Here is a 25,695-nt window from a genome sequence, read left to right on the forward strand (position 1 = left end):
AGTTGTATCGAGGTACATGTGTACTAACATGTCAGAAGTGCGATCATACATACAGTAAAGCACAGCGAATAAGTCAATGAAAGTGCACGGTGATACGGAAAGCCTCTACCAAGGTACTAACTACGACCAGCAGCCCCATACCCATAGCGTAATTACGCTATGCGCAGGGATGCCAAGTTCAAAGAATTTTTATGAGTGACATTTTCATGACTCGGCATCGCTCGGCATCTTGGCGCGCGAATGTGCGCGCAAGCGAGGGTGTAGGAGGGTTTTTTCCCTATGTGGCCTCCCACGGTAGGGAGCTTTTTCAGTATTTAGCTCTTAATGGTGCGATCAGGTGCATACTTAAGTGACCATTTTTTACTTATTTTGAAAGACGTAAGGGAAATATACCCTCAGTTGCAACTGTCACTTTAATCTTTTGAGCTATGCTCCTTATTATAGGCCCAAGTTGCAGACTTTGCCCAATGCGTGAGAAAAATGGGTGCCATGCGTGAGATCGTGAGACAGACCCTAAATGCTTGAGTCTCACGCAGAATGCGTGGGATTTGGTAGCTCTGTATGCGTATGGGGCTGCTGGACGCAGTTACCAAGGTACGTACGTAAATAGGTGACCGGATATAGTCGCATCATTTTCGTTAATGGGAATTATTACGTTTGAGCCGAGTTGAGGCTCAGTTTGGATATTGGTTTCTGTGAAGTTGACAGAACGATATAGGCATGTATGATGTGCCTATTGAAGAAAAATAGTGTTCCTGGTTCATTTAGGAGAATTTAAGACATGTATGAAGATTGAAGTCAGAAAATTTAGGTTGGTCTTGACTCCTTGTTGTCTATCAATGAAAATAGAATGTGTGTTATAAATTAGCAATGCCATAGTCACAGAGCATAAGCAATGATACACGATATGTGTGGCTGCCTCACTTAACACGAGATGCTAAGTGACGAGTTTCGGTCGAGTTCGAAGAACGATAGCACTCCAACAGAATTTATTCCAAACAGAGAGATATGAATTTGCGAAAACGAAGTTATTGGAATCCAAATCTCCCATGTAGAAGTAGAGTAGGATTCCAATAAATTCGTTTTCGCAAATTAATATCTCTCTGTTTGGAATAAATTCTGTTGGAGTGCTATCGTTCTTCGAACTCGACCAAAACTCCTCACTTAGCAACTCGTGTTAAGTGAGGCAGCCGCAATAAAATACAATTGACAAATTAAGAATGAACAAGTTGATACCGAATTGATCACTTCGACCGCTGTTTAAACTGGAATTTCGTCATGGATCCCGTGAAAGACGAAACAAGTGTTAGTGTTGCCAGCCACAAGACCAGTGGGAGCAGAGCCAGCCGATCTTCGAAAGCGAGTTCTGTGGATCTGCGCAGACGTCAGGCTGCTCTTCGGGCTTCCTTATCATTCGACGAAGAGGAAGCTAGACTGGAGTCTGAAGCCAGGTTAGCGGAAGCTCGGCTAAGAAATCTTCAAAAGAAACGAGAGCTCGCCGAAATCGAGGCAGAACAAGCTGTGTTGGAAGACTGTGAAAGTGAAGCAGCACAGGATGACAATCCAGTTTTCAAAGAGCTTGATAAGGAGGACAAGGATGAATGTATCGATCGCTTCTTTAACTCGCAAGATAATCAAGGAACACCCCCTCCTACGTTAGAAGCCGGACAGCCTCCAGTAACATCTCAGCCAAAAGCCGATTCACAGCAAGCGGACTGGCATAATACCATCTCGTCTCTGGAGAAGTGTATGTTACAACTAGCTGAGACATCTCTTCAACAAGGTCGCATAAATCAGCAAATGCTAGCCTCCACCCAGTTGCCAAAGGTGGACATTCCAATTTTCTCTGGGGATCCACTTGTCTACCCTCTATGGATAAACACCTTTGATTCTGTGGTGGACTGCAAACCCATTGATAATGGGACCAAGCTCAATCTACTACATAACTCTGTATCTGGAAAGCCAAAGGAAATCGTGCAGCATTTTGTTTTGATTGGATCCCCTGATGCATATCAACAAGCGCAAGAAAGCCTGACCAGACGGTACGGCGATCCAACAATCGTGAGCTCAGCATTCATTTCCAAGCTGAATTCTTGGGGAAAATACATAGTCGTGATGCCTCGGGCCTCCAAGATTTCGCAGATTGCCTCTCAAAAGTCATCGCAGCAAAGGAATCCGTGAAAAGCCTTGGAATTTTAGACTTCCCTCAGGAAAACGCCAAACTTGTTGACAAACTCCCTCCATATCTTGAAAATAAATGGAGGGATGAAATCGAACGATTCAAGGACAAGCATGGACGACAGGAATTCCCACCTTTCTCCGCCTTTGCTGAGTTCGTGAGGAGAGCAGCAGACAGAGCCAACATCCCCGAGCTAAGTGCAGCAGTTTGGGAGCAGCCACGGCTAGCCAATACAAAGCCAAGTGGAAAAAATGCCCGTACCTTTGCAACTGAAGGAAAATGTTCCAAGCCTTTGGTCAAACAAACGCAGGAATCTACAAAGAACAAAGCATGTCCGTTTTGCAGTGAAAATCATCTGATCGAAGATTGCTCGGGATTCAAAAACATCCACCTCGAAGAGCGCCGAGCATTCTTCTTCGAGGAAAAACTATGCTTCGGGTGTGGGCTACATTCAAACCATCATAGCAAACAATGCAAGGCTAAGCGCTCATGTGCAGTCTGCAAGGGAAGGCACCTCACCTGCTTTCATTCTTGGCAGAAGCAGCCGAATACCAAACAGGAAGGAGCAGCATCGTCAAAGTGCACTTCAGTGTGTCATCTGCAAAACGTCGAAGGGAAGGACCACTCTATGATTGTGCCAGTTTGGGTGAGGCATGCTGGTGATCCAACAAAAGAGTCCCTTGAATATGCAATTCTGGAAGATCAATCCAACGTTAGTTTCGTATCGGAAAAACTTTTCAAAAAACTTGATCTTCGGGGCCATAAAACCAATCTCAGGCTTACAAAGCTGCACAACACCTCGGACACAGAAACTTTCAAGGTCCGCAACCTGGAACTTCTCGACCACAAAAAAGAAAACATCGTAAAGCGTTCAACTGCCTTCACCCGGAGCGACATTCCTGCCACCAGGTCGCAAATTCCTAAGGCAGATATCGCAAATAGATGGCCACACCTCGTTCGTGTCGCGGAGGAAATGATGCCGTACGATCAGAATGTCGAAGTTTCTCTCCTCATCGGAACCGACTGTCCTAGTGCGATTCGACCTCGGGATATCGTCTCCGGTGGAGAAGAGGAACCATATGACCTGAAATCTCTGCTCGGTTGGGGAGTTGTGGGTCGCATCTGCAAGGATCCTGTTGACACAGATTCAGCTAGTTGTCACAAAATCGCGGCTGGATTGTACCAGAATCTCGCATACCCAACCAAGGCAAAGGAGATTCTCACTGATGACAAAATCCTCAAAGTTTTAGAGGCTGACTTCCAGCATGACGGCATCAGCGAACCCCTTTCCGTTGAAGACCAGAAGTCAACTATGGTATCAACTATGTTCCTCACACTGGAGTTTACCACCCTCGTAAACCAGGCAAAATTCGCGTCGTGTTCGATTGTTCGGCCAAATGCGATGGTGTCTCCCTCAACGATCATCTTCTTCAAGGCCCTGACCTCACAAATGGACTTCTTGGAATTCTCTGTCGCTTCCGGGAGGAGAACATTGCTGTCATGGCGGACATCAGAAGTATGTTTCACCAATTCTTTGTTGCAGAGAAAGACCGTGACCTTCTTCGCTTCCTGTGGTGGGAAGATGGAAATCCTAGCAAAGACGTGGTGGAATACCGCATGAAGGTGCATCTTTTCGGGGCTGCGAGCTCGCCAGGTTGTGCAAACTTCGGCCTCAAGAGGGCAGCAGACGATGGTGAGAAAGAATTCGGAAAAGATGCGGCCGACTACATCAGAAAGGAGTTCTACGTCGACGATGGCCTAAAGTCTGTCCCCACCATTGAAGATGCAGTGTCACTCTTGAAGTCAGCACAGGGTATCTGTTCTAAAGCAGGACTAAAACTACATAAGATCATGTCAAACAGAAAGGAAGTGCTCGAACAATTCGCAACAGATGACAGGGCTAAGTGTGTGGCAGACCTCGACCTCGCTGTGGATCTCCTCCCTCTAGAACGCGCTCTTGGTGTAGTGTGGTGCGTGGAGAATGACAGCCTCCAGTTTCGTCTCGAGCTTCGTGATCGTCCTTTCACTAGAAGAGGGATCCTGTCAACCGTCTGTTCGATCTACGATCCTAATGGCCTCGCCAGCCCAGTGACACTGAGGGGTAAGCAAATCTTGCAGAGCTTATGCCGGCTCAAACTCGACTGGGATAGTCCAATTCCTGATGACATTCGACCACAGCGGGAAAAATGGAGGATGGAGATAAGTGAACTCGAAAACTTCCAGCTTCCTCGCTGCTACAAGCCTCCCACCTTTGGATCAGTGAAGCATGCTGAGTTTCATTTCTCAGATGCAAGCCAGAATGGGTATGGTCAGTGTACATACCTTCGTCTCGTTGATGAAAATGATGATGTATCATGCTCCCTCGTCATTGCAAAGTCTAGAGTGACTCCTCTCAAGCAACAAACCATCCCAAGACTCGAACTAGCTGCTGCTGTCATCTCGGCAAAGATGAGTGCATTCCTCCGCAATGAACTCACATACCCAGATGTTCGCGAATACTTCTGGACTGACAGCAAGATTGTGTTGGGGTACATTAGTAACGAGTCCAGGAGATTTCATGTCTACGTGGCAAATCGCGTCCAGCAAATACGCAATGAGTCTGACCCCGCATCATGGCACTACGTAGACACCTCATCGAACCCTGCAGATGATGCTTCTCGTGGTCTTACAGCAAGGGAGCTGGTGGATAGTAGTACTTGGCTAGCAGGTCCATCCTTCCTACATGAGAAAGGAAAATTTCTTCCCCCTGTGCATCTTCAACTCACGGTAGAAGAGACTGATCCAGAGGTGAAAAAATCGACCAGCTTCTCGACGAGGGCACAAGCCTGCAGCAACCTTGATGCAAATCGACTGTCGCATCTTTCTAGCTGGTATCGGGCCAAGCGAGCAGTAGCCATATGCCTGAGGTTCAAGCATCGTCTACAAATGAGAGAAGTCAAGCTGAAGAAATCCCCGACAGTGACACGACCAGTCTCACGAATAACTCTGACCGTGGCAGATCTCCAAGAAGCTGAAACTGAACTTCTTCGCTGTGTCCAGAGGGAGCACTTTGATCGAGAGCTTCGAGTCCTCACTGACCTCAACATACGTGATGACAGTGATAGGCAGACTGCAAAAAGGAGAAATGATGACATCAAGTCCACAAGCTCGTTATATCGACTGGACCCCTTTGTAGATGACAAAGGAATCGTCAGAGTAGGAGGTCGCATCCGTCGAGCGAACATCCCAGACTATGTGAGACACCCCGTCATCGTTCCAAAAGATGCTCATTTGACAACTCTCCTAATTCGTCATCACCACGGAGAAGTCAATTACATGGGCAGAGGAGCAACTCACAACCAACTTCGACAGGCAGGCTACTGGGTGATAGGTGGTTCGTCTGCAGTCTCGTCCATCGTATCCAAGTGTGTTACCTGCAAGCGACTTCGCGGACCACTGGAGAAACAGAAGATGGCAGACCTGCCTGAAGACAGATTTGAACAGGCTCCCCCCTTCACATACTGTGCTGTCGACTACTTTGGGCCATTTTCCATCACGGAGAAACGAAGCACAGTAAAGCGGTACGTAGCGCTGTTCACCTGCATGGCTTCCAGATCTGTTCATCTAGAATCTACTAACAGTCTCGACACCAGTTCCTTCATCAACTGTCTTCGCAGATTCGTAAATCGTCGTGGCCCAGTACGACAAATTCGATCGGACAGAGGAACTGCATTCGTAGGTGCGAGAAACGAGCTGCGAGAAGCTCTAAAACAGATGGATCAGGACAAAATTCGTCACTATCTCACAGAGAATGGCACAGACTGGATTCCCTTCAAAATGAATCCACCCCATGCATCGCATATGGGCGGTGTGTGGGAACGCCAGATACAAACAGTTCGTCGTGCTCTTGAACCCCTGATAATGTCTGCGGGAAAACAGCAGGATGATGAGGCTTTCAGAACATTCCTTTCTGAAGCAGAGTCAATCGTCAATTCAAGGCCTCTCACAACACAGAACCTGAACTCGCTTGATGCTCCAGAACCACTGACGCCCAACCACCTCTTGACCATGAAGGCAAAAGTAGTCCTCCCTCCACAAGGCAAGTTCCAAAGAGCGGACTTGTATGCTAGGAAATGGTGGCGTCGAGTGCAACATCTCACCAACGAGTTCTGGACGAGGTGGAGAAAAGAGTACCTGACTGACTTGCAAACCCGCCAGAAGTGGACTCGTCCAAAGAAAAACCTTCGAGTCGGCGACATCGTCATCTGCAAAGAGGCAGATGATAATCGTGGGCAGTGGCCGCTAGGGAGAGTGTCGGAGGTATACCCCAGCGACGACGGTCTCATTCGCAAGGTGCAACTCGTGCTGGCAGATTCATCGCTGGACGGCCGAGGCAAACGCCACAAGCAGCCCATCAGGATGGAGAGGCCTGTTCACAAGTTGGTCCTTCTCCTGTCGCCAGATGAGTCCCAGTAAAAGGGAAGACCATAGGATTCCCCATCAAGGAGCCAACATAGTAAATTTTGATTTAATCGAACAAAATCATGTATTTTGCTTTGTGTCTCTGTTTCTCGTTTCACTCTATCCTAAATAATCCTTTCTTTATATCTTTGTTTCAATCTTCTCTCACTCTATATTTCTTGCCTTTGCTCGAATCGTTAATAGTGAATATCGTTAGTTATTGTCCATCTATATTGTATAGATGATAATATATCAGGAGGAAACTTTGTCCTATTTTCTATTTTGTCCTCATTCTCTTTCTTCTCTTCCCTCTTTATTTCCTTCTTTGCTTTCATCATTAATTGTTAATGCAGATACAATGTAATTACCATTTCAATATCTGTACTTGACATTTCAATTTTGGATGTTATTATATGTCTGATCACTTATACATTTTTTGAATTTTTATTGAATTTATGACTGGTTCGTTAAAATTTCTTCTGGGTAACTGCCTGTTAGCAGTTAAAGGAGCCATGTCACTGCAGCAGTATGCAGTGAACAGATATAAGAGTTCTCATTCCATTTCATCGCTATTTTTTGTGTATATATTTCTCAGAAGTATTCTGAATGCAACTTGTGTACTGTGATATAACTCATGGTGACATTTTTGTGCATAGCTGGTATACAGTTACTTACACATGTATCTTACATACACCTGTATACCTGCAACTTGGCGTTTGATATGAAGCTTGCAGCACTGCCCCCACAGCCACTATTGTTAATTTCTGTGCCTGTCCAGCCTCTATTATGTATAGGAGTTGGACGCTTGGGCCCTATCTTAGTCATAAACTTAACCTCCCAAGCACACAACAAAGGCCCCTTTCAAATTGTGTAGTCCCCTATTGTTTGAACCCAACTTCTGCTGGTAGCCTTGGCGTGGGAACTAAGTTAGCTTTTGCAACATCTTGGGCTTAGAAAGCCAGCAAGAAAGCCAAACTAGTCAGTATCATGTTCGATCATCGTTGAGAAAGCATCTCATATCTAGTACCTCGTATCTCGTGTCTCGTATCTTCGAAGTTCGTTCCTTCGTTCCAAAACCAGTTCAACAGTTCAAAGCCTCCAATTGGTAAGAATAGTTCTTTATTTCAGTATAAGGTGATTTGTATTTAGTAATTTCAATAACCAAAACTATTCTAGCATTTCTGAACTCAATTCTTGGAAGCTTTCTTGCTCAGAGTTATAATTGAAATCAGTTTTTACAAGTATAAGATTAATGTACATTGTAGGCTGAATAACTATGCTTAATTTCTAATCAACTCTGAGTTCATTACAAAAGTTAAGATTTTCATGTTATTGCTAGTTACTTTCTGTAATGCTGTTTCCCTTTATTTCTCTGATTTTAGTAACTCAAATGATAGTCTAAAGGTCATATTCATTGTTGGAATAATATGTTCGCATGTGTGTATTTACAATGTATAGATTAACAGTCTAGTAAAACAGATAGAGCTGTACTTGTTTTATCATTTTATGAATTGTGATGCTCAGTAATATTTAAGGCTTAAGAAATAATCTACATTTCACTATTCGGATATGTACATGTGGGTTTGATTTGGTTTTATATCTGTTATGTTCAGTGAACGCACATCTGTTGACCTTAGTATAATGAGAGTTATTTTTAAGCACTTTTCTTTAATATCACACGCACTTAGTCGCTGTTATGAATTCGTTTTCCTTGTAATATTTTTCGTTGATTAGCATACTAAATGTTCGCTTTATTTGTTCTATTCTTCTTGCAGTATTTTATCTACTCTACTTCTACATGGGAGATTTGGATTCCAATAAATTCGTTTTCGCAAATTCATATCTCTCTGTTTGGAATAAATTCTGTTGGAGTGCTATCGTTCTTCAAACTCGACCGAAACTCCTCACTTAGCAACTCGTGTTAAGTGAGGCAGCCACAATATGTGAATTTAGATAATATCCACTGGAGAAGTTGCATGTGCTAGACATGACATAAAATAAGTCACACAAACAAGGTATGTAAACGGTAAATCGACAGTCACACAAACAAGGTATGTAAACGGTAAATCACTTCAGAAGTACAACTACTTGATCCCATGCTTTAGCAGGTAGATATTCCAATATTGATTGTATGCTGAACTTTATTTTATTCACTTACAGGTTGAACCTTGCTGATCCATGCTGATGCATGGTGTTAGCTTGGTCTCATACTGGGCCAAAGGGACCTGTGTGTGATTGATTATTTATCATCGAGTTCACTATGCATCAAGTTCAATAATGGTCTTCAGGATGAGTGATACAGGTCAACCTCGAGAGACTGGTGAGCCATATAGGATGCCAGAGCTGGAGATGGAAGATGTTCAGGATGTCAATCCTGGTTCCTCGTTGAGTCAGTGTGGAAGCCATGCCAGTTCTTCTGAGAGTGATGGCCAGAAGGGCATACTATTACTATTACTGAAGCAGCTGCTACAGAAACGCATCAAAAACTAGAGCTCGAGGAGTTTCGACTTATGCAGCGTAAGATGAGATTAGCTATGAAGACCAAGCTGCAGGTTGCTGAAGCAGAGGAGCAGATATACCTTGACTACGAGAGCAAGAAGTAGGGAGTCGGCTTTCCTGTGAAAGCAGAGGAGGAAACCTTGCTGTACCCAACTGAATGGGCCAACCAACCAGTACAAACGAGTACACCGATTTCCCTGACTAGAGAAGTAGCAAAGAAGTTATTTTCAAATTTTCTTTGACTTTTAGCAGATATAGTCCAAAAGCCAATAAGATCATCAGCATCATGTAGTATCCCTGAACCAGGTTTGATGAAAGCCCATCAATTTTTCCGTAGATACATCCGTACAGACCGGGAGACAGACAGGCAACCAAACATATGCCTCCGGCACCATTTAGGGCGGAGGCATAATAATGAGACTCCTATATGTCACGTATGTTTAAACCATATAAAATTTGAGACGGGTCACATTGAATTCCCCCCCCCCCCCCCCATTAGAATTGCTAAACACCACGGCTCTAGAAACATCTTTCCATTTTAATCCAGAAAGTAATCACCTCCCTGTTTTTAGCCGAGGGTGAGCATGAAGCCACTCCATGAAATGAAGATTAGCATTTTTTTTTTGTGCAAAATATATGTGAAAATGTCTAATTTCATAGATAACGATGACTATTTATTCTGTCTTCTAAACTGTTGTCAGGTTATTCCCTTTCTTAGAATGCACTGGCCTTGAATATTTACAAAAATACTCTAAAGAATAGTGAAAAATACAAGAGAACGAACTTGCAAATTACAAATTTAAACACGACATAAATAGAACTTGACTTCTATTCACGTTTATCTTTTTTTTTTTTTTTTTTTGGGGGGGGGGGAGGGTGGATTATGGATGAAAATATGAATCTGCTAATGGATATGAAATACTCAAAGTATGCTTTCCATTATATTTCATACTAGATGGGGTTAGTTTGTATTGTTCATATTTTAGATATTTCTTCACCATTAATAGCCTCAGTGCTTCAACAACACATGCACACTTTGAATTGGTTGCTTAAGTAGGGAAAAAAAAAATAAGTCGCCTGCTGTTTTTTGTAGTAGACAGCCACACAATATATGTCAATTTTGGGCAATCTCTGGCAATGCAATGTCATAAGTGGAGTAGCTTTGTGACACTTGACAAAAGCATGATTTTCTCACAAACCCTTTATGTATATAAGGACTGAAAAATAGAGTTTGTTCCAAAACCTGAGAAAACTCAACATAATATCATATTTACTTCTTTTTTTTTTTTTGCATATAAAAGAACATTTGACTTCACTCTTTAAGAAGGCAGAAACTATTTTCATTGCCCTTACATACGTCAGTGACTTGTCGAGGAAATGTGCATGTTTTTCCTAAAAGAAAAAAAAAAGTGAAATTCTCTTTAGGTTTTCCTTGAATTGTTCTACGCATGTGACATCATAAACTGTAGTACTCTTTTCACTCTGCTGCGACTGCACAAATTATTTAAAGATTATTAACTTTTGAACTGAATGTCCGCTTTTCAATTTTTTAACTGATGTGTTCAGATAGTATAAGCCAGTTCGGGGTACCAGTTTGAGCATGTGCAGAAAAGGGTTATTTGTACCGAGAGACAGGTTGGTTTTTTAATTTCACTGAGATAAGCATCTGTAATGCTAGGATTATTCGTGGAATCCTTATAAATGGTGCCTGCCAGTACATCCACTTGACAGCAAGCCTGGTGTTTGGCAATGTTAACACACAAAAAAAGTTTGTTAACATATTCAAAACAGCACTTAACAAAATAGATGATTCCCTAAGTGTTGATTGACGAACCATACTGGTCACTTCATCTACACTGGTTAGGTTCATTCTTTGTTTGAATATGAGTTCCATGAATGGCTATGATGGGCAAGCTGCTGCATTATGTCACTTTGAATTGAGTGAAGTGCCTAACCAACTGAGAAAAATGAAAGGTCATTTGTACCTATGTGCACATGAGCTATCTCCGGACTGGCTTATTGCTGCGCATTCACTCAATTCACATGTAGGTCTATATGAAAGTGGACTTGCCCTCTATTAAACTCTGATTATAATTTTGAGCTTTCTTTAAGTAGGTTGTATAAAGTGCTGATATATTTGTGTAAGGTTTGGTGAAAATTAAGTGTTAAAATGATTGGACGAGTTGTGAGACTGTAACATCAACACTTAAGGTATTTCTCATGCATGATCATAAATCTTTTGGCAATAACTTGTGTACGAGAAATCAGAGTTGACATATCGCTGTTAATGTCTAAGAGCGTCATAAAGGTGCTTTTGATTACCTTAAGATGTACCGGTAAATTCAAGGTACATATCTATGATCCATTCTAGAAGTAGAAGGATAATGCATGTGAAAGATATTTGTCACATAGATTACTATTACTCTGCACAAGCTTCAGGGATTTTTTAAATAAAAAGAATTAGTGCTTTTTGTCAATGTGGTAACTTCCTTTAAAAGAAGAAAAAGTAAAGATGGAAAGAACGAATATTTTTTTCTTATTCAATGTACTGACCAAATTTCATACATTTTTGATTGACATTGCCCTTTTTATGACACAATATGCATCTCGTATTAGAATTTGTAGAAATACAATGTATATATGACGTTCACTTTAAAGTAAACCATGAAAAAGAAAATCGCTGTTAACTTGTCCCTGTTCCATGAGACATATATTAAAATGATAATAATTTATATGTAAGTATGCACTGTATTCATCATGTTTATGTTCTATTTGTTGTTGAATTGAAGTCTCTGACTTCAGTTTTCGAAAGATTGTGGTTTAATTGACTGAGAAACTGTGTGTAAATCTATGCATGCTATTTTGCTTCATGTTCGCAGTGTTACCTTAGGTAATTGTTTGTGAAGTCAGTGAAGGCATCCAGTATATAATTATTTTGGTTTTAAAAAAAGTTATAATTTTCACCATATGGGTTCAGAAAGGTAACCCTATATAGAGACGTATGCAAATTGTATTGCATCCTATATTGCAGTGACTTTATCACCCCATAGGGTGCAAAATTACAACAATAACAATATGAACCATAATGGGTGCAGGTATGAGGTGCAGAAGGGGAACCCTGTTTATAAAATGGGTTCAAGAATGTAGCCAATTGGAAGCGCTGAAATGAGTCACGTGCGCGTGCATTAATTTCTTCAGGCATGCACTCTAAGAAGAGTCTCTCTTCCACCTCCCTGGCCTGACGTACGTCACAATGTTTACACTAGTGGTGCGCACTCAATCAGTTGTTACAAGTGCGTCACGCGCTACTATACGCGCTGTCAATCCTGTAAACAACTTCTAGTTCGGGCCGCGGGCTGCCACAACAGCCGGCGGCCTTTCTTGTGCATAACAGTACGTGGCGTACGTATACTCTTACACGTACGTACAGTACTTATGTGCGGGATTTCCGAGTGCGACGTGCGTAAATGTTTGGGACGAACATCTTCGGACATCTGACTTTTGAGCGAGTGCTACATGTAGCTGACTGGTATTGACCCACAAAGGTACGTGAATAATGCTGTTAGTTTTCGACCCATTTTATAAAACAAATGATGCACAGGATTATTTCGTGGCGTTAGTGAAGGTGCGGCGAGCTCTCGAGTATTGACAACGGTTGCAAACATGCACTCGGCTGCGCCTCGTGCATGTCGCACCATTGTCAATACTCTCGAGCGCGCCGCACCTTCACTAACACACTCTATCCTGTGCATCATTTGTATAATAGAGGTCCATATTTGCACCTTATAGGGTGTTGAATATAGGGTGCTAAATAAGAACCCCCCAAAAAAAAAATAGAACCCTAAATGGAGCCGCTGGTGTTACAACGATATGAAGCAGAAAGGGTGCAAATTTGCACCTGAATTTTTGTTCACCCTATGGGGTGCAGAAAGGGAACCCAATGGAGGGGTTCAAATATGCACCATATATGGTGTTAAATATAGGGTGCTAAATAAGCACCCCCAAAAATAGAACCCTAAATGGAGCCGCTGGTGTTACAACGATATGAACCCTATTGGGAGCAGAAAGGGAACCCAATGGAGGGGTGCAAATATGCACCATATATGGTGTTAAATATAGGGTGCTAAATAAGCACCCCCAAAAATAGAACCCTAAATGGAGCCGCTGGTGTTACAACGATATGCACCCTCCAGGGTGCAAATTAGAACCGTAATTTCTCAACATCTAACATTTCATCTTCCACCGAATGAAATATTCTGTCCATTGCACGGATGGAAAACATTTATTATTTGTTTTATATAACGCCTAAAATAGATCCTTGTCATTTGATGTTTTATCAATTTAGAAACAAAAGAGAATCTGAGATCGCGAGAGTGCTCACTGAGCGCTTTACGCAAGCGTTTACCACGCGTAGTATACCGCTCTCAGCGAGCGTGCAATGGAGTAAATCGTATCGATCCAAAATTGCACGGTAAATGGAGCCGCAATTGCACGGGTGATGACGTCATAGTGAAATGGGCCTAATGATCAATGTCAAACAAGCAATCAAATGACAGGGATTTCTTCAGGCGTTATATAAATACTACTACAGGTATTTGTAGAGGGCTGCTTGAAACTGTCTAATCTGCGAAGATAGCAAATCCCATCCAACAGTGTGAAAAAGAGAAGAAACCCAAATTTTACTGCCTCCAAGGACTCCAATTAAAACCCAAAGAGCAATGTGGATTGAGCGAAAGCAGCAACATTAGTAGAACACATTCGTGAAAGTTTGAAGAAAATCGGACTATCGATGGAAAAGTTATGAATTTTTAAAGTTTTGATTTTGGAACCGCTGGATGAGGAGACCACTAGAGGTTATGACGTATGAGTGGACAACAATATAAAAACAATATAAAGAAAATATAAAGAAAATTCCAGAAAAATTCATTTTTCATGAAAATTACAAATTCCATCAACTTGATACTTACATATGTTAAGGGTAGCAATTATTCCCCCTGCTTTCTGAAAGCGGTTAATCAAGTGCTCTTTCATAATGCTAGAAAAAGTGAATTTTTCGATTTCATTGACATTAAAAGAGATTCGACGGATCGAGAAAGAATTTGAATGAAGAATTTGAAATCAAATAATCGCTATATCAAGTTGACTCAAGAACTTACGTAATACTTAAAAAACAACAATTGCATTATCCTTATATTATTGTGTTTTCTATTTTTTTATAAATAACACCAGTGCGCTTAGAAACACCCGTATAAAACGCCATATAATTGCAATTATGTTTTATTTATCTATTTATTATTATCATTATTATTATTACTACTACTACTACTAATATTATTGTTATTATCATTATTATTATCAACAAACAAACAAACGTACGATTTTTTGTTGAGTTCTGCCTCACCTACAAACTTACAAACACGTACAAATACACATAGATGACTGGAAATGTCAGAAAAGAAATTATGTTTGCTTATCATTGCGACTTTTATGGAGTATACCATAATTCGTAAAAGCAATATTAGACTTCAAGTGCCATTATGTTACCAGCGATTGCACGAGTAGTCGCAAATAAAAGGGCTGTCGTCTCGGTTCAGGCTGGTGCACGCACAATATCGCAGCCCATTTGAAGTAATCTAATGGTCTTTCGTCAGATCGAGTTTGCTCTCTCTTCCACGACAGATCTCAAAATCTGAAACATACGAACACACATACACACACAACCCCGTACCCGACAGATCATTTTTCTATAAGAGAAGATGGCTCGATGCCCATATTCTAATTGCACTAGCTGGTCTTCTCGCATGGGTCCCAGTTGGAGTTGAGGCGGACCACTCTGAACACCGATTATTCGCACACGGTTTGGAATACACTCCACCTTCCGCTCCCGTAGGGGCTTGCATGACCGATCATATTCCATATCATAAGGATTATGATATCACGTCAGTAGATTGCCCCGAGTGACTGTGCAAAACCACACTGCATGTGCTATTTTCTGTCATACCAGGTATTCGTTAGCGCAACACGCAAGAGAAGGTAAGACTTCCAAATATCGCTCTTTTTTTTATTTTTCATCGGGGAAGGGTATTATTTATTGCACAATTATTGTGATCACTTGTCATATCGAATATTAGTAGAATGTCCATCGTAGTGTCTGAAAGACAAACACTTCACACACACAAACACATCCGGCATCCTCAAACTCTGAGCTGTTATAGTCCCAAGACCTCGCCTCAAACCAAAATCACCGACGGTATTCTACTGTGTACACTGAGGTTCAACATGGCAATTTAAACATTGAAAAGCAATATCTGATGCTAATGCTTCGCATGATACTTTCGATTACAATTAAAACTGTCACTAGTTTTCATTTATACCCTGTCAGGGTTAGAACGACATTTGCCATTCTCTGAAATATTACACCTATAAACATAGTTTTATTATACCCGCTAACCATTTTAATGCCTGGTCTTGGTATATAGTATAGGGCCTACCGAGAAAAAAAAAAAATGATTCCATATCTCTCGATCAGTTCTATCAGTTCTGATGTCATCATTTTGGCTACACATTCTAACGACAATGAAATTTCATCGAAACCGTTCCGTGCACTTGTCAATCTCGTATTTAAAAATTGTTTTTATGATTTCTTCTTATTCATATCTATTATTGTTTTCATGGGGTGTGTGATTAGGACTAATCACGTGTCTGTGCGTTTTCAAGCTGCGTTCATGTGGGCCGACAGATTTCTCTGCCATTTTCAACGTAACATGAACTTTATTTTAGCGTGTAAAGTATCAGCGTCAAACGGTTGGTAACAAAGAAAAAATGCGAAAATGTATTATCCAAACAGTGACTGATCAGCAATAGAAAATGGCGCGCGGTATATAGCTATCCGCAGCATTCTCTCAGTGTGTTTGGCATTGCACACAAACCAGGGAAGTTGATTTCCCACCTGCCTGTACAAACTGTATTGTCCGGGCTGTTGCCAATACTGTTTACACGTCCCTCGTGAAATGAAATAGATTACTGCACTGGTGAGCATAGTATTGCTTCGTCACCCACCCCCGCGCTTTATTCACCATTTGCCGTAATCAATAACGGTATATGGCATTCAAATAATGTTTTGTGGAAAATGCAACCAAATGAAAATGAAAGGAAACAATTGGCAGCCTGGAGTACACACTCTCCTCGGTCGAATCAATCAGCTTGCTCTGTGTTCTTTTTCCATTGTTTATGGTCAATCATCCTTTGTATTTCCATGATAATCAACTCGGTGTTAGAGTCGCCTCTGTTTTCATATCAGAAACCAGCGTAAATAATGTTGTCTACAAATGCAAATTGTGGCACAACGTGTTTATAAAGGTCACTCACTTAACACCTTCTCTACTTCTCTCCGCCTCTGTCTGTCTAACTGTCTGTCTGCTGGTCTCTCTGTATGTCTGTCTGTCTGTCTGTCTTTCTCTGTCTGTCTGTCTCTCTCTCTCTCTCTATTCTGTTTGCCTGACTGTTTGGAATTAGCTCATTTATAAAATGCGGTATGTAATTCGTTTGAATAGTTTGCTTCTTTCCATCATTAAAAAAAAAGAAAAAAAAAAACATGATTCAAAGCAATACAAGTTGTCGACTTGTCTTTCATTCATCTGGTAAGGGCAATTTTTTTTCGAATGCAATATTATGACATTTTGATGAGGTATATGCGTGCACGAGTGATGTTATGAAAAAAGAAACAATGCACAGTGTCCTGGTAATAAAAGAATAAAGAAGTAAGTAATCATAACGACGGAAAACAGTGTTTGACTAAAAAGCAAAGCTTGTAAGACAACAAAGTATAAATCTTTGAAAAAAAATGTCTGATAAAAAAAAAAGATGTAAGAAGTGAGATCATGATATTTGAAATTACCCATAGTCATCTTAACTTCACCTATGTTCTTTTTTTATTTTCCATTTTTTCTTTTGCCAGTTTTAATTCGTTAATTACAGTTCATCAAAACGTCATGGAGAACGTAAGTCTCAAAAAGACTGATGACATCGTAGTGCACGGTTACTTCTATGTACGCGCTGTTGGTTTCTGTATCGATATATAGTTCTTCATCTTGAATGAATACATTATAATAATAAATGCTTTAATCTCTACTTATCGGGAGTGATATCGAACATGGCCCTTATCTATCTATAATGTAGAGCTCATAGGCCACATGTGCCTAGAGTGTCAAGCTCATGGGCTTGGTTTACTTGGTGTCTTGATAGCTCGTGGGTTCATTTGATTTTATTTCATTTTGATGTACGTTTAGTTCCATTTTTTGGAGTATTCATTTGATGTTATATGTAATGTAATTTGCTGTTTATCTGTTATCAATATGTGGTTATGAATGTGTGACAAAACCAGTTTTCCATGTCATTTTTATACATAATTTGGACAAACAAAGAAATGAAATTAGATTAAATTACATTTAGATTATCAAATCACAAAATTCATATGAACCTATTGGCTCCCTGAATGCCGTATGGATCGCCAAATGGCAACAATTAGTATTTTGCTGAAAGTAAATGACGACTAAAGTGAGCCTGTGTATCTCCAACTTTTGAAATAGGAAAAAAAGAGAAGGCATCTTTTCCTGATTTCGCCAAGAGCAATGTCTATACACAAAGACAGTTTGAGATTTGTTGTTTTTCCATCTAAGAGTGTGAAAAAGTATATATAAAAGTTTCTGTTATCGAGACACATCATACATTTTAGTCACGTTAGCTACAGCGGCCCTTTATTTCATGATGATAACAATATGTTCATCAATGAATGAACAACGAAAACAACACAACATTCCTATTCTACGCTTGAGATTAATTATTTGAAATAATTTCAGAACGGCAATTTAAAAGCTGCAGACAGCAGCTCTGTGACTCAAACAATGATACAAATAGACGGTTCTTGTGGAATGATAATAGATAGTTTCACACCTGTAATTCTCTCCTCCCCTTCCTTGTCTTTTAGGGTAAAAAGGGTAACAAGATGGCGGCGAGGCGAAGAAGAGAGGAGTCTCAGCGCAGTTCCTGCTTAAGTAAAGGTGTTAGGAGATGGATCATATTACTCAGCGCTAGTTTCAACGCATTCCTCGAACTTGGGAACGTGAGGGCCATTGGCGTCATCATCAACGATTCCACCGCAGAGCTGCGCATCTCAACAGCGTTTACGGGAACGGTTATATCCGTGTCCGCTGGTCTCATGTTTTCTATGGGTAAGAGAGTGGTCCACTTAATTTGCACTGACCGCCTTGTCAAACAAGAGTGAAGAGTGTAAAGCCACCTCATATTCGAGATGATTATCATACATTGAAATAAAAGAAACCAAAAAGACAGAAGGTGAAAACTTGGTGAAAATTTGTTATCGAAACAGAACTTGAAGGGAACTGGAAACTCTTTAACACAGATGGACTGAGTAAAAGTGGGAATATTAGTAGAACGCAAAAGTAAAGTTTGAAGGAAAATCGGACAGTCAATTCAAATGCTATGGATATTTAAAGTTTTGGTGACGTCAGTGTCATGGTTGGATGAGAGGTCTACGACAGTTCGTGACGTCACGCACGGAAAACGATACAGATAAAACACGAAGAGAATTCAACAAATGTCATTTTTTTTAATGAAAAGTCCATATTATCTCCTCTTGATAATGGAAAATGATAAGTGCAATATATTTGCCCCTGTTTTCTCATTGGATTATTACAGGTTGATGATTTTTTCCCCCTTCCAAGTCATCATGACAAATAGACAAAGTTATTCAGACAAAAAAGAAAGCTAAGATAAGATCTTCGAAGTACGTAGTTCCTTGCTGCAGCAGACTTTTTTAAGGGGGGAGGAGAGCCTCAAAATTTTGAAAAATCAAAGCTGCCGATATATAAACCAAACATGTCACCCCCCCCCCCTTCCCCGCCAAATCAGTGGGATTTGAATTTGTCATCTACTGCTTTCCCTGGTCGTCGGTAGCAAATACTCAATCTTTGAATTCCCATTGTTTTGTTAAAAAATAAGTTTACAAACAATAAAGCGGCTAAGACAGTAACAAATCTGGCATCCTGCAACATCCTTTGCCATCATTTTTCAAACGTTATGAAGAGTCCCTTTTCAAAAAGGTACTTAATATATTTTCCATTCAATTTGATTTTCTTTTTTCAGTAACGGAAATGCATATAATTATTTTTAGTAATCCATTACAATACGCTCTGTGAAGTACTCAGAATTTTGTTAGAAAATGGAGAAATCAGGCGGTAAAAATTAGTTTTGTTCTAAAAGGTGCTAAATCCCAAAGGATCCCATCAGAATATAGTGTGCATGCTTTACTGCTCTTTGATTCCAGTTTAACGAGCCGCTTGCAAGCATACCTAACTGTATAGCTTTCGAGATAACACTCATATTGCTTGATTGTTAGTTGTGATATTTTCCTTCCTTTGAAAATGCATTGTTTAGAGGGATGGAGAAAACAGGAGGAGAAAGATACCAAATCATCCCAGAAAAACAAACGAAGTTAGAAAAACAAGACGCTAAAACAACAATTACATATTGTTCATCACTGGACTAAAAGTTTTCATTCAGTTTCATCAAGTTCTTTATTATACGACGCCACAGATCTTATGCGACAAGGAGAAATAATAAATACATAATCATCATACCAGTACACATACGGCCGTACCATGGCTAAGAAGGGATTACGGGAAAATCATAAATATGAATCTTTAAAAATAAAATCTACACCATCCTCAAGAAGGATAGCTTCTAAAATGACGGAGGTTGTGTTCATCTATTGCTGGCATGTCTTACTATCAACCTGCAGCAATATTCATCACTCCTCTCTTGCGGAAGTTCAGTCCACGACAGCTGGTCATGTTCGGTGGGACTCTGTCATCGCTTGGATTGGTACTGTCGTCTTTCGCTCAGAATGGAGGTCACTTTGCCGCAACGTTCTCTCTTTACGGTATGTGAAGCAGAGATAATATTAGGATTAGGATTTATTGCATATACGATCGCCCATGTAATAACCCACAAAAAGAATTCTAAAATGAATTTCAACTTTTCTACAACTTTAAAAGAGTATGCTCTTTTGAAGCTTTAAAACGATATATAACACGTTAAGACTGGTCCACCAAACCCACTCAAAAAGTGACTGAAATAAGGAAGAGTTAAAAGATGCAATTTCAGAGAACAGGGAGAAAAAACAAGATATTAGGATCACTCAGGTGTGCTGTGCAGAATTGTAAATTAAGATCTACTCTTTCCCCGGAAAAAAAGCGCCTGTCAAAAAACAAACAAACAAACAAACAAACAAAATGGTCCAGAAAACTGTCCAACATCTCAATTTTTCTAAAATTTTTTGAAAGTGGGTTTTTAAGCTATCAAATTTTGACAGCAAGTAGAGAAAAGATAACACTGCGAGGTTGGACAAACTTTCGAAATTCGAGTGGGTCAAACCAAATGACGCATTTTGTTGCATTACAGAGATTCCTTATCTGCGACTTTTTTTTTGGGGGGGGGGGGGAGTTGAGCTGGGCGATCACACTGAACACACACACAAAGACACACACACAGACACACAAACACACACACATATATATACAATATGTATATATGAAGAGTTTGTTTGCAAAAACCGATAAGTCCATATTTGCCAAATGGAGATATTTGCGATTAAAGGTCAAGAAGAATAAAGAGAATAATAAGAAAATTTTTGCTTCTTTTGACCATAACTTCAAAATTTTCAAAAATGGACTTATCGGTTTTTGCAAACAAACTCTTCATATATATATATATATATATATATATATATATATATATATATTATTTAAGTACATTGTACGCTACAAAATAGTTGATAACTTTAGATAAAGCAATTTGGCAGAAATCTCTAGTCATTTTTTTCTCCCTTGAGCATGTTGAATTTTGCCCATTGAATGACAAATTTACAAAAAGCGCTAAGCAGGACGCGAGAAATTCGAATAAGGAGAGACAGTAAATCAAGAATTATCTAAACTGCACCTCTGTGATTTTGGATTGCTCATCATAGTATTATGAGCAATGGACTACGCAGTATATATATATATGTATATATATATATATATATATATATATATATATATATATATATATATATATATATATATACAAGTATAAACATACATGTACATTAGTATAAAAGCGTCCATAGTGGAATATACGTTTGAAACAAGGTATCTAAAGGGGAATTCATTCCAAAGGGGAAATTTTTGATTCCCCTCAAGGTTATGACAATGATTTTCAAAGCCTTATCATTGATCTGGGGCCTCAGGACTACTCAACAGTTACAGGGCACAGATGGCGTAGTATATATAGATCGAGCACTGTACCATTGATAGAATTTAGGGGAAATTGGCAGGGATGCAAAAAAAAAAAAATGGGTGTATATATTCGATGTGCATAGAAACCGGGTCATAGGGGGAATTTAGGTATATCTGCTTTTTCTAAAAACAAAAAAAAAAAAAAACATACAGAATTTAGTGCCATAAGATGTTTTTTTTTTTTTTTTTTTTTTTTGCTCTTGTCAGTTCAATTTTGCATCGAGCCCATTATAAATGCTTGATTTTTCAAAAGGGCAATATTTGCATTCTTTCTGAATATTTCATGCTTTTTATCGAAATTCCCCAAACTAACGTTTATTCCGCATTTGCCCTTATAGCTGGAAGTAGCGTTATATATACTACATATGATTTAGATATATAATTTAATATATGTGATATGACATACATGTTATCATCTTTTCAAGGCTTTGTCAACTGCCACCTCTTTCCTATGAAAAAAAAACAAAACAAGCGCAACCTCTGAGTCTTAAAACCCACAAACCATACAACTCAAGAATTAAACTGTACCGCCTACGAGCTAGAAGCCTCAAACAAGACCCACGGACTCGACATCTATATAGGAGAAAAGAAAAATCCACGACCTCAACAACACATGCCTGGGAGTAACGTTTGAAGTGTCGAGTTCATGAGCCTTTTGTGCCTAGTGTCGATCTCATGGACTTGTTGATACATTGTATTTAGCTCGTGGGTGTAAATGACTGAAGAACCTTTTCTAAATTCAATGTCTAGCTCGCGAGCTGTATGACTCGTGGATGTCGAGCTCGTAGGACGACCACAATGGAACCAACAACTTCTGCTTTGAATTATTGCAATGTGGACATTCTAAAACATTACGTCTGAATATAGAACGCAATGAAACTTATCATTTTTAAAAATAAATGTCTTGAAGACAAACTCTAACTACAAGAAACATGTGGGTATAGAGTAAGTAATATCAATCTAGTGTTATCCGTGTGTTTAAAGAGAATAATGAAAATGAAAAAAAAAAAAAAAACGCCAGAAACATATGATATATGATTTCACTGTTTTCTTGCTTGCTTGCAGGTTTAGGTTTTTGCAGTGTCATCGTGATTTCAAACTCAGTCCCAGCAATGTACTTTCCGGATTTATTCGAGGTTGCTGCTGGGATAAACGTGACGGGCGGTGCGATTGGCGTGTTGGTCCTGCCGGTGTTGATGGAGAAGCTGTACGAGGCTTACGGTTGGAGGGGCGCCCTCTTGCTTCTTGGGGCAGTTAATTTCCATTCAGTGTCCTTTGGTGCTCTGCTTCGACCACGGTCGGGGCAGATATGCAAAAGAGAAGGCGGCGTTGAAAATGGCCAAACAACTACAGATGGCACTTCAGTGGACGTGATCAATCTGCAGGAACTTCCAAGCACTTCGGGAAGCAGAGACGATGCTTCTGCTGGAAACGCTAATCCTGGTTACGAAGACGACGAACAAATTGAGGAGAGCATGATCGACGACGGAGCAAGAAAACCAAGAAAAAACGCGATCTGGGTATCTGAGAGTTCTGGACAAATTTCAACACGAAGGAAAACTGTTCAACCATGCTCCACTCCAGGAACTGTACTCGTCAAAGAAGATGATGAAGTTTGCCCATCTGTTGATGACAGTTCTAAAACAACGAAGGATTACGCTCGCCGCGCAGAATCCACAAAGACAAAGGCATCTGAAAGGCGCCAAGAAATAATATCAAGCGCAGTCAGCTGCCTTGGGCGTGCAGCTCGCTTTTTCCACTTTCAGGTATTCAAGGATGAATTCCCCTCTTTTACAATTGCATTCATCGGGATGATTCTATTTGGCACAACTTACAACGCCCTCACTCTGTTCATCATCCCTAACGCCGTAGCCAAAGGGTTGGGAGGCCTTTCCGTGTATGTCTCTTTGACAGAAGCCATCGGAGATGCTCTTGGTCGACTGGGCTTCGCAATTCTCACCTCGCGCAAGAACGTGCGCGTGGAGATCCTGTATCTCACTGCATGCGTCATTCTAACTGGCGCCATGTTTATCAACGCTCTGGCAACATCGCTGTGGTCTCTCGCCGTTGTCTTTTTCATATGCGGACTTTGCTACGGTGCTATGGTGTCCGGCCTTTTTATCGTATTAAAAGAACTTTTGGGAACGCATCAGTATGAATCTTCGGTTGCTCTGGCTTTTTTCGCGGTTGGCATTGGAGCACCAATTAGTGGGGTCCTATTCGGTAAGGCATTATTGATTATGGATGTAAAATACAAAGGAAAGTACATGGTGCAGAACTTGCTAAACGCTGCAATTCTCCTAAGTATGTACATGTGACCGTGCATCACAAAACCAACAAAAAGTCGCACCCCTTGACTTTACGTGAGGACTCAAAAAAGGTGAAACATGTCGACCAGGTCAATTTTGAGTTTTCCACATTTTCTGAAAGAGCTTCTCTTCTACCAAATTCTTCAGTTTGGGATCATAAAATGAATGGGAAAGTGGCTTTTTAGCATTTTTCTACAACCCCTTATTTGGTAAAGTAGTGTAATCTAATCTAGTGTGATCTAGTGTGATCTACTGTGATCCAGTGTAATCAAACCCTTTGCACACTCTCCCCCTTCAACTCTGATAACCTTTGAAAGTATAATGCAACTGCTTAGAAAATTGGCATTGATCATGAACAGAATGTGTTGATAGAGCATGCTCAATTTCAGCTTAATCTGACAATCCCTTCATTGTTGTTCATATGGTGGTTTACATCGTGTTTTTTCTTTGTCCCATTCATCGCACAGGTAGCACCGCTTACTAGAGATTAAGTGCTTAAAGAGGATGGCTAGTAACTGATCAATGGGAATCAGTGGGAATGCTGGGGGATGATTGTTCCAATCCTTGTGGGAGTCATTTAAGAGTACATTATATATCTATTGTTGTGTGAAAATTATTTGCTTCAGAATGGTCTCAGATTCAAGTAATGTGCAGTTTAATGTTTCCAGGTTAGCATGCCTGTACAGTGACGGGGTATTAAACTGCACACTACTTGAATATGAGACCGTTCTGAAGCAAATAATTTTCACACAACAATAGATATATAATGTACTCTTAAATGATTCCCACAAGAACTGCAACAATCATCCCCCAGCATTTCCACTGATTCCCACTGATCAGTTACTATAGCCATCCCCTTTAAATAGACCATGTACTTCAGAGCCCGTTTTCTTGGTTCACACTTTTCCAGGTTGCAGAGTGTGTGCTTTCTTTCCAATATCTAGATTTAGGTTTAGATTTAGATTTAGATTTAGATAAGATTTAGGTTAGGAGAGTCTATTTGAGTTGTGTTATGCATCATTTTAAGCTTAAAGTCTGCTCTTTCAGAATCTACCCTTAACCAAAGATTAATGTCTGGCGACTTTTTGTTGGTTTGTGGTGCAGGGTCACATATAAAATAGAAGAACAGAACTCAAACTTATCCTGTCAATACACACAGTTTTTTGACACAAAAATTTGTAAAATCACTTGACAAAGGGCAAAGAGGCCGATTTTTTGTAAATATTATTGTACAAACACGTGGACTGCGATACTAAATAACTTTGCAATATCACTGTTATGATCTCGATATTACATCTTTTTTGTATATTTATACATGCACACACGCACGCACACACACACTCACATCATTATACACACAATACATGGAGTTAAAGGACAAGTTCACCTTCATAGACATGTGGGTTGAGTGAATGCAACAATATTAGTAGAACACATCATTGAGAGTTTGAGGAAAATCGGACAATCCGTTCAAAAGTTATGAATTTTTGAAGTTTCTGCTCAGTCACGGCTGGATGAAAAGACTACTTTAGCTTGTGATGTCACATGTGTACAACGATATAAAGAAAGAATAAAGAAAATTCAACATATTTCAATCTCGCTTAACAAAAGAACACTCGACTTCTCTCTTTCAGAAGGCAGGGGGAATAATATTACCCCTAACATACGTCAGTAACAAATCGAAGAAATGTGCACTTTATTCAAAAAGTAAAGTTTTGTGAAATTCTCTTTTTATTTTCCTTGTACCGTTGTACGCATGTGACATCATACACTGTAGCAGTCTTAATACTCATCCAGCAGTGACTGCGCAGATACTTAAAAATTCATAACTTTTGAACGGATTGTCCGTACGTTTTTCCTCAAACTTTCACTGACACTGACTGATGTGTTCTACTATATTGCTAAAGATCAG

The 25,695-nt window shown here is 40.1% G+C and overlaps 2 protein-coding genes across 2 annotated transcripts; both read left to right on the forward strand.

Annotated features, from left to right (window-relative positions):
• The first annotated feature begins 3,796 nt into the window (after positions 1-3,796).
• On the forward strand, positions 3,797-6,634 carry LOC140239603 (uncharacterized). The gene has a single exon (XM_072319433.1). The coding sequence runs from the start codon at positions 3,797-3,799 to the stop codon at positions 6,632-6,634; it is 2,838 nt and encodes a 945-aa protein (XP_072175534.1).
• Positions 6,635-17,109: 10,475 nt separating this feature from the next.
• Positions 17,110-24,267, forward strand: LOC140239604 (monocarboxylate transporter 7-like). Its single transcript, XM_072319434.1, has 5 exons — positions 17,110-17,118; positions 18,105-18,348; positions 19,938-20,078; positions 22,540-23,697; positions 24,251-24,267. Exons 1-5 carry the CDS (start codon positions 17,110-17,112, stop codon positions 24,265-24,267), a joined length of 1,569 nt encoding a protein of 522 aa, XP_072175535.1.
• The last annotated feature ends 1,428 nt before the right edge of the window (positions 24,268-25,695 follow it).

This window comes from Diadema setosum, chromosome 16 (assembly GCF_964275005.1).
Source record: "Diadema setosum chromosome 16, eeDiaSeto1, whole genome shotgun sequence".
NCBI lineage: Eukaryota > Metazoa > Echinodermata > Echinoidea > Diadematoida > Diadematidae > Diadema > Diadema setosum.

Excerpts from the sequence above, each read along its gene's own strand:
- LOC140239603 (XM_072319433.1), top strand. The coding sequence starts at position 3,797 with ATGAAGGTGCATCTTTTCGGGGCTGCGAGCTCGCCAGGTTGTGCAAAC.
- LOC140239604 (XM_072319434.1), top strand. Across the intron at positions 18,349-19,937 it reads TGGTCTCATGTTTTCTATGG|CAATATTCATCACTCCTCTC; the intron begins GTAAGAGAGTGG and ends ATCAACCTGCAG. Across the intron at positions 20,079-22,539 it reads CGCAACGTTCTCTCTTTACG|GTTTAGGTTTTTGCAGTGTC; the intron begins GTATGTGAAGCA and ends GCTTGCTTGCAG.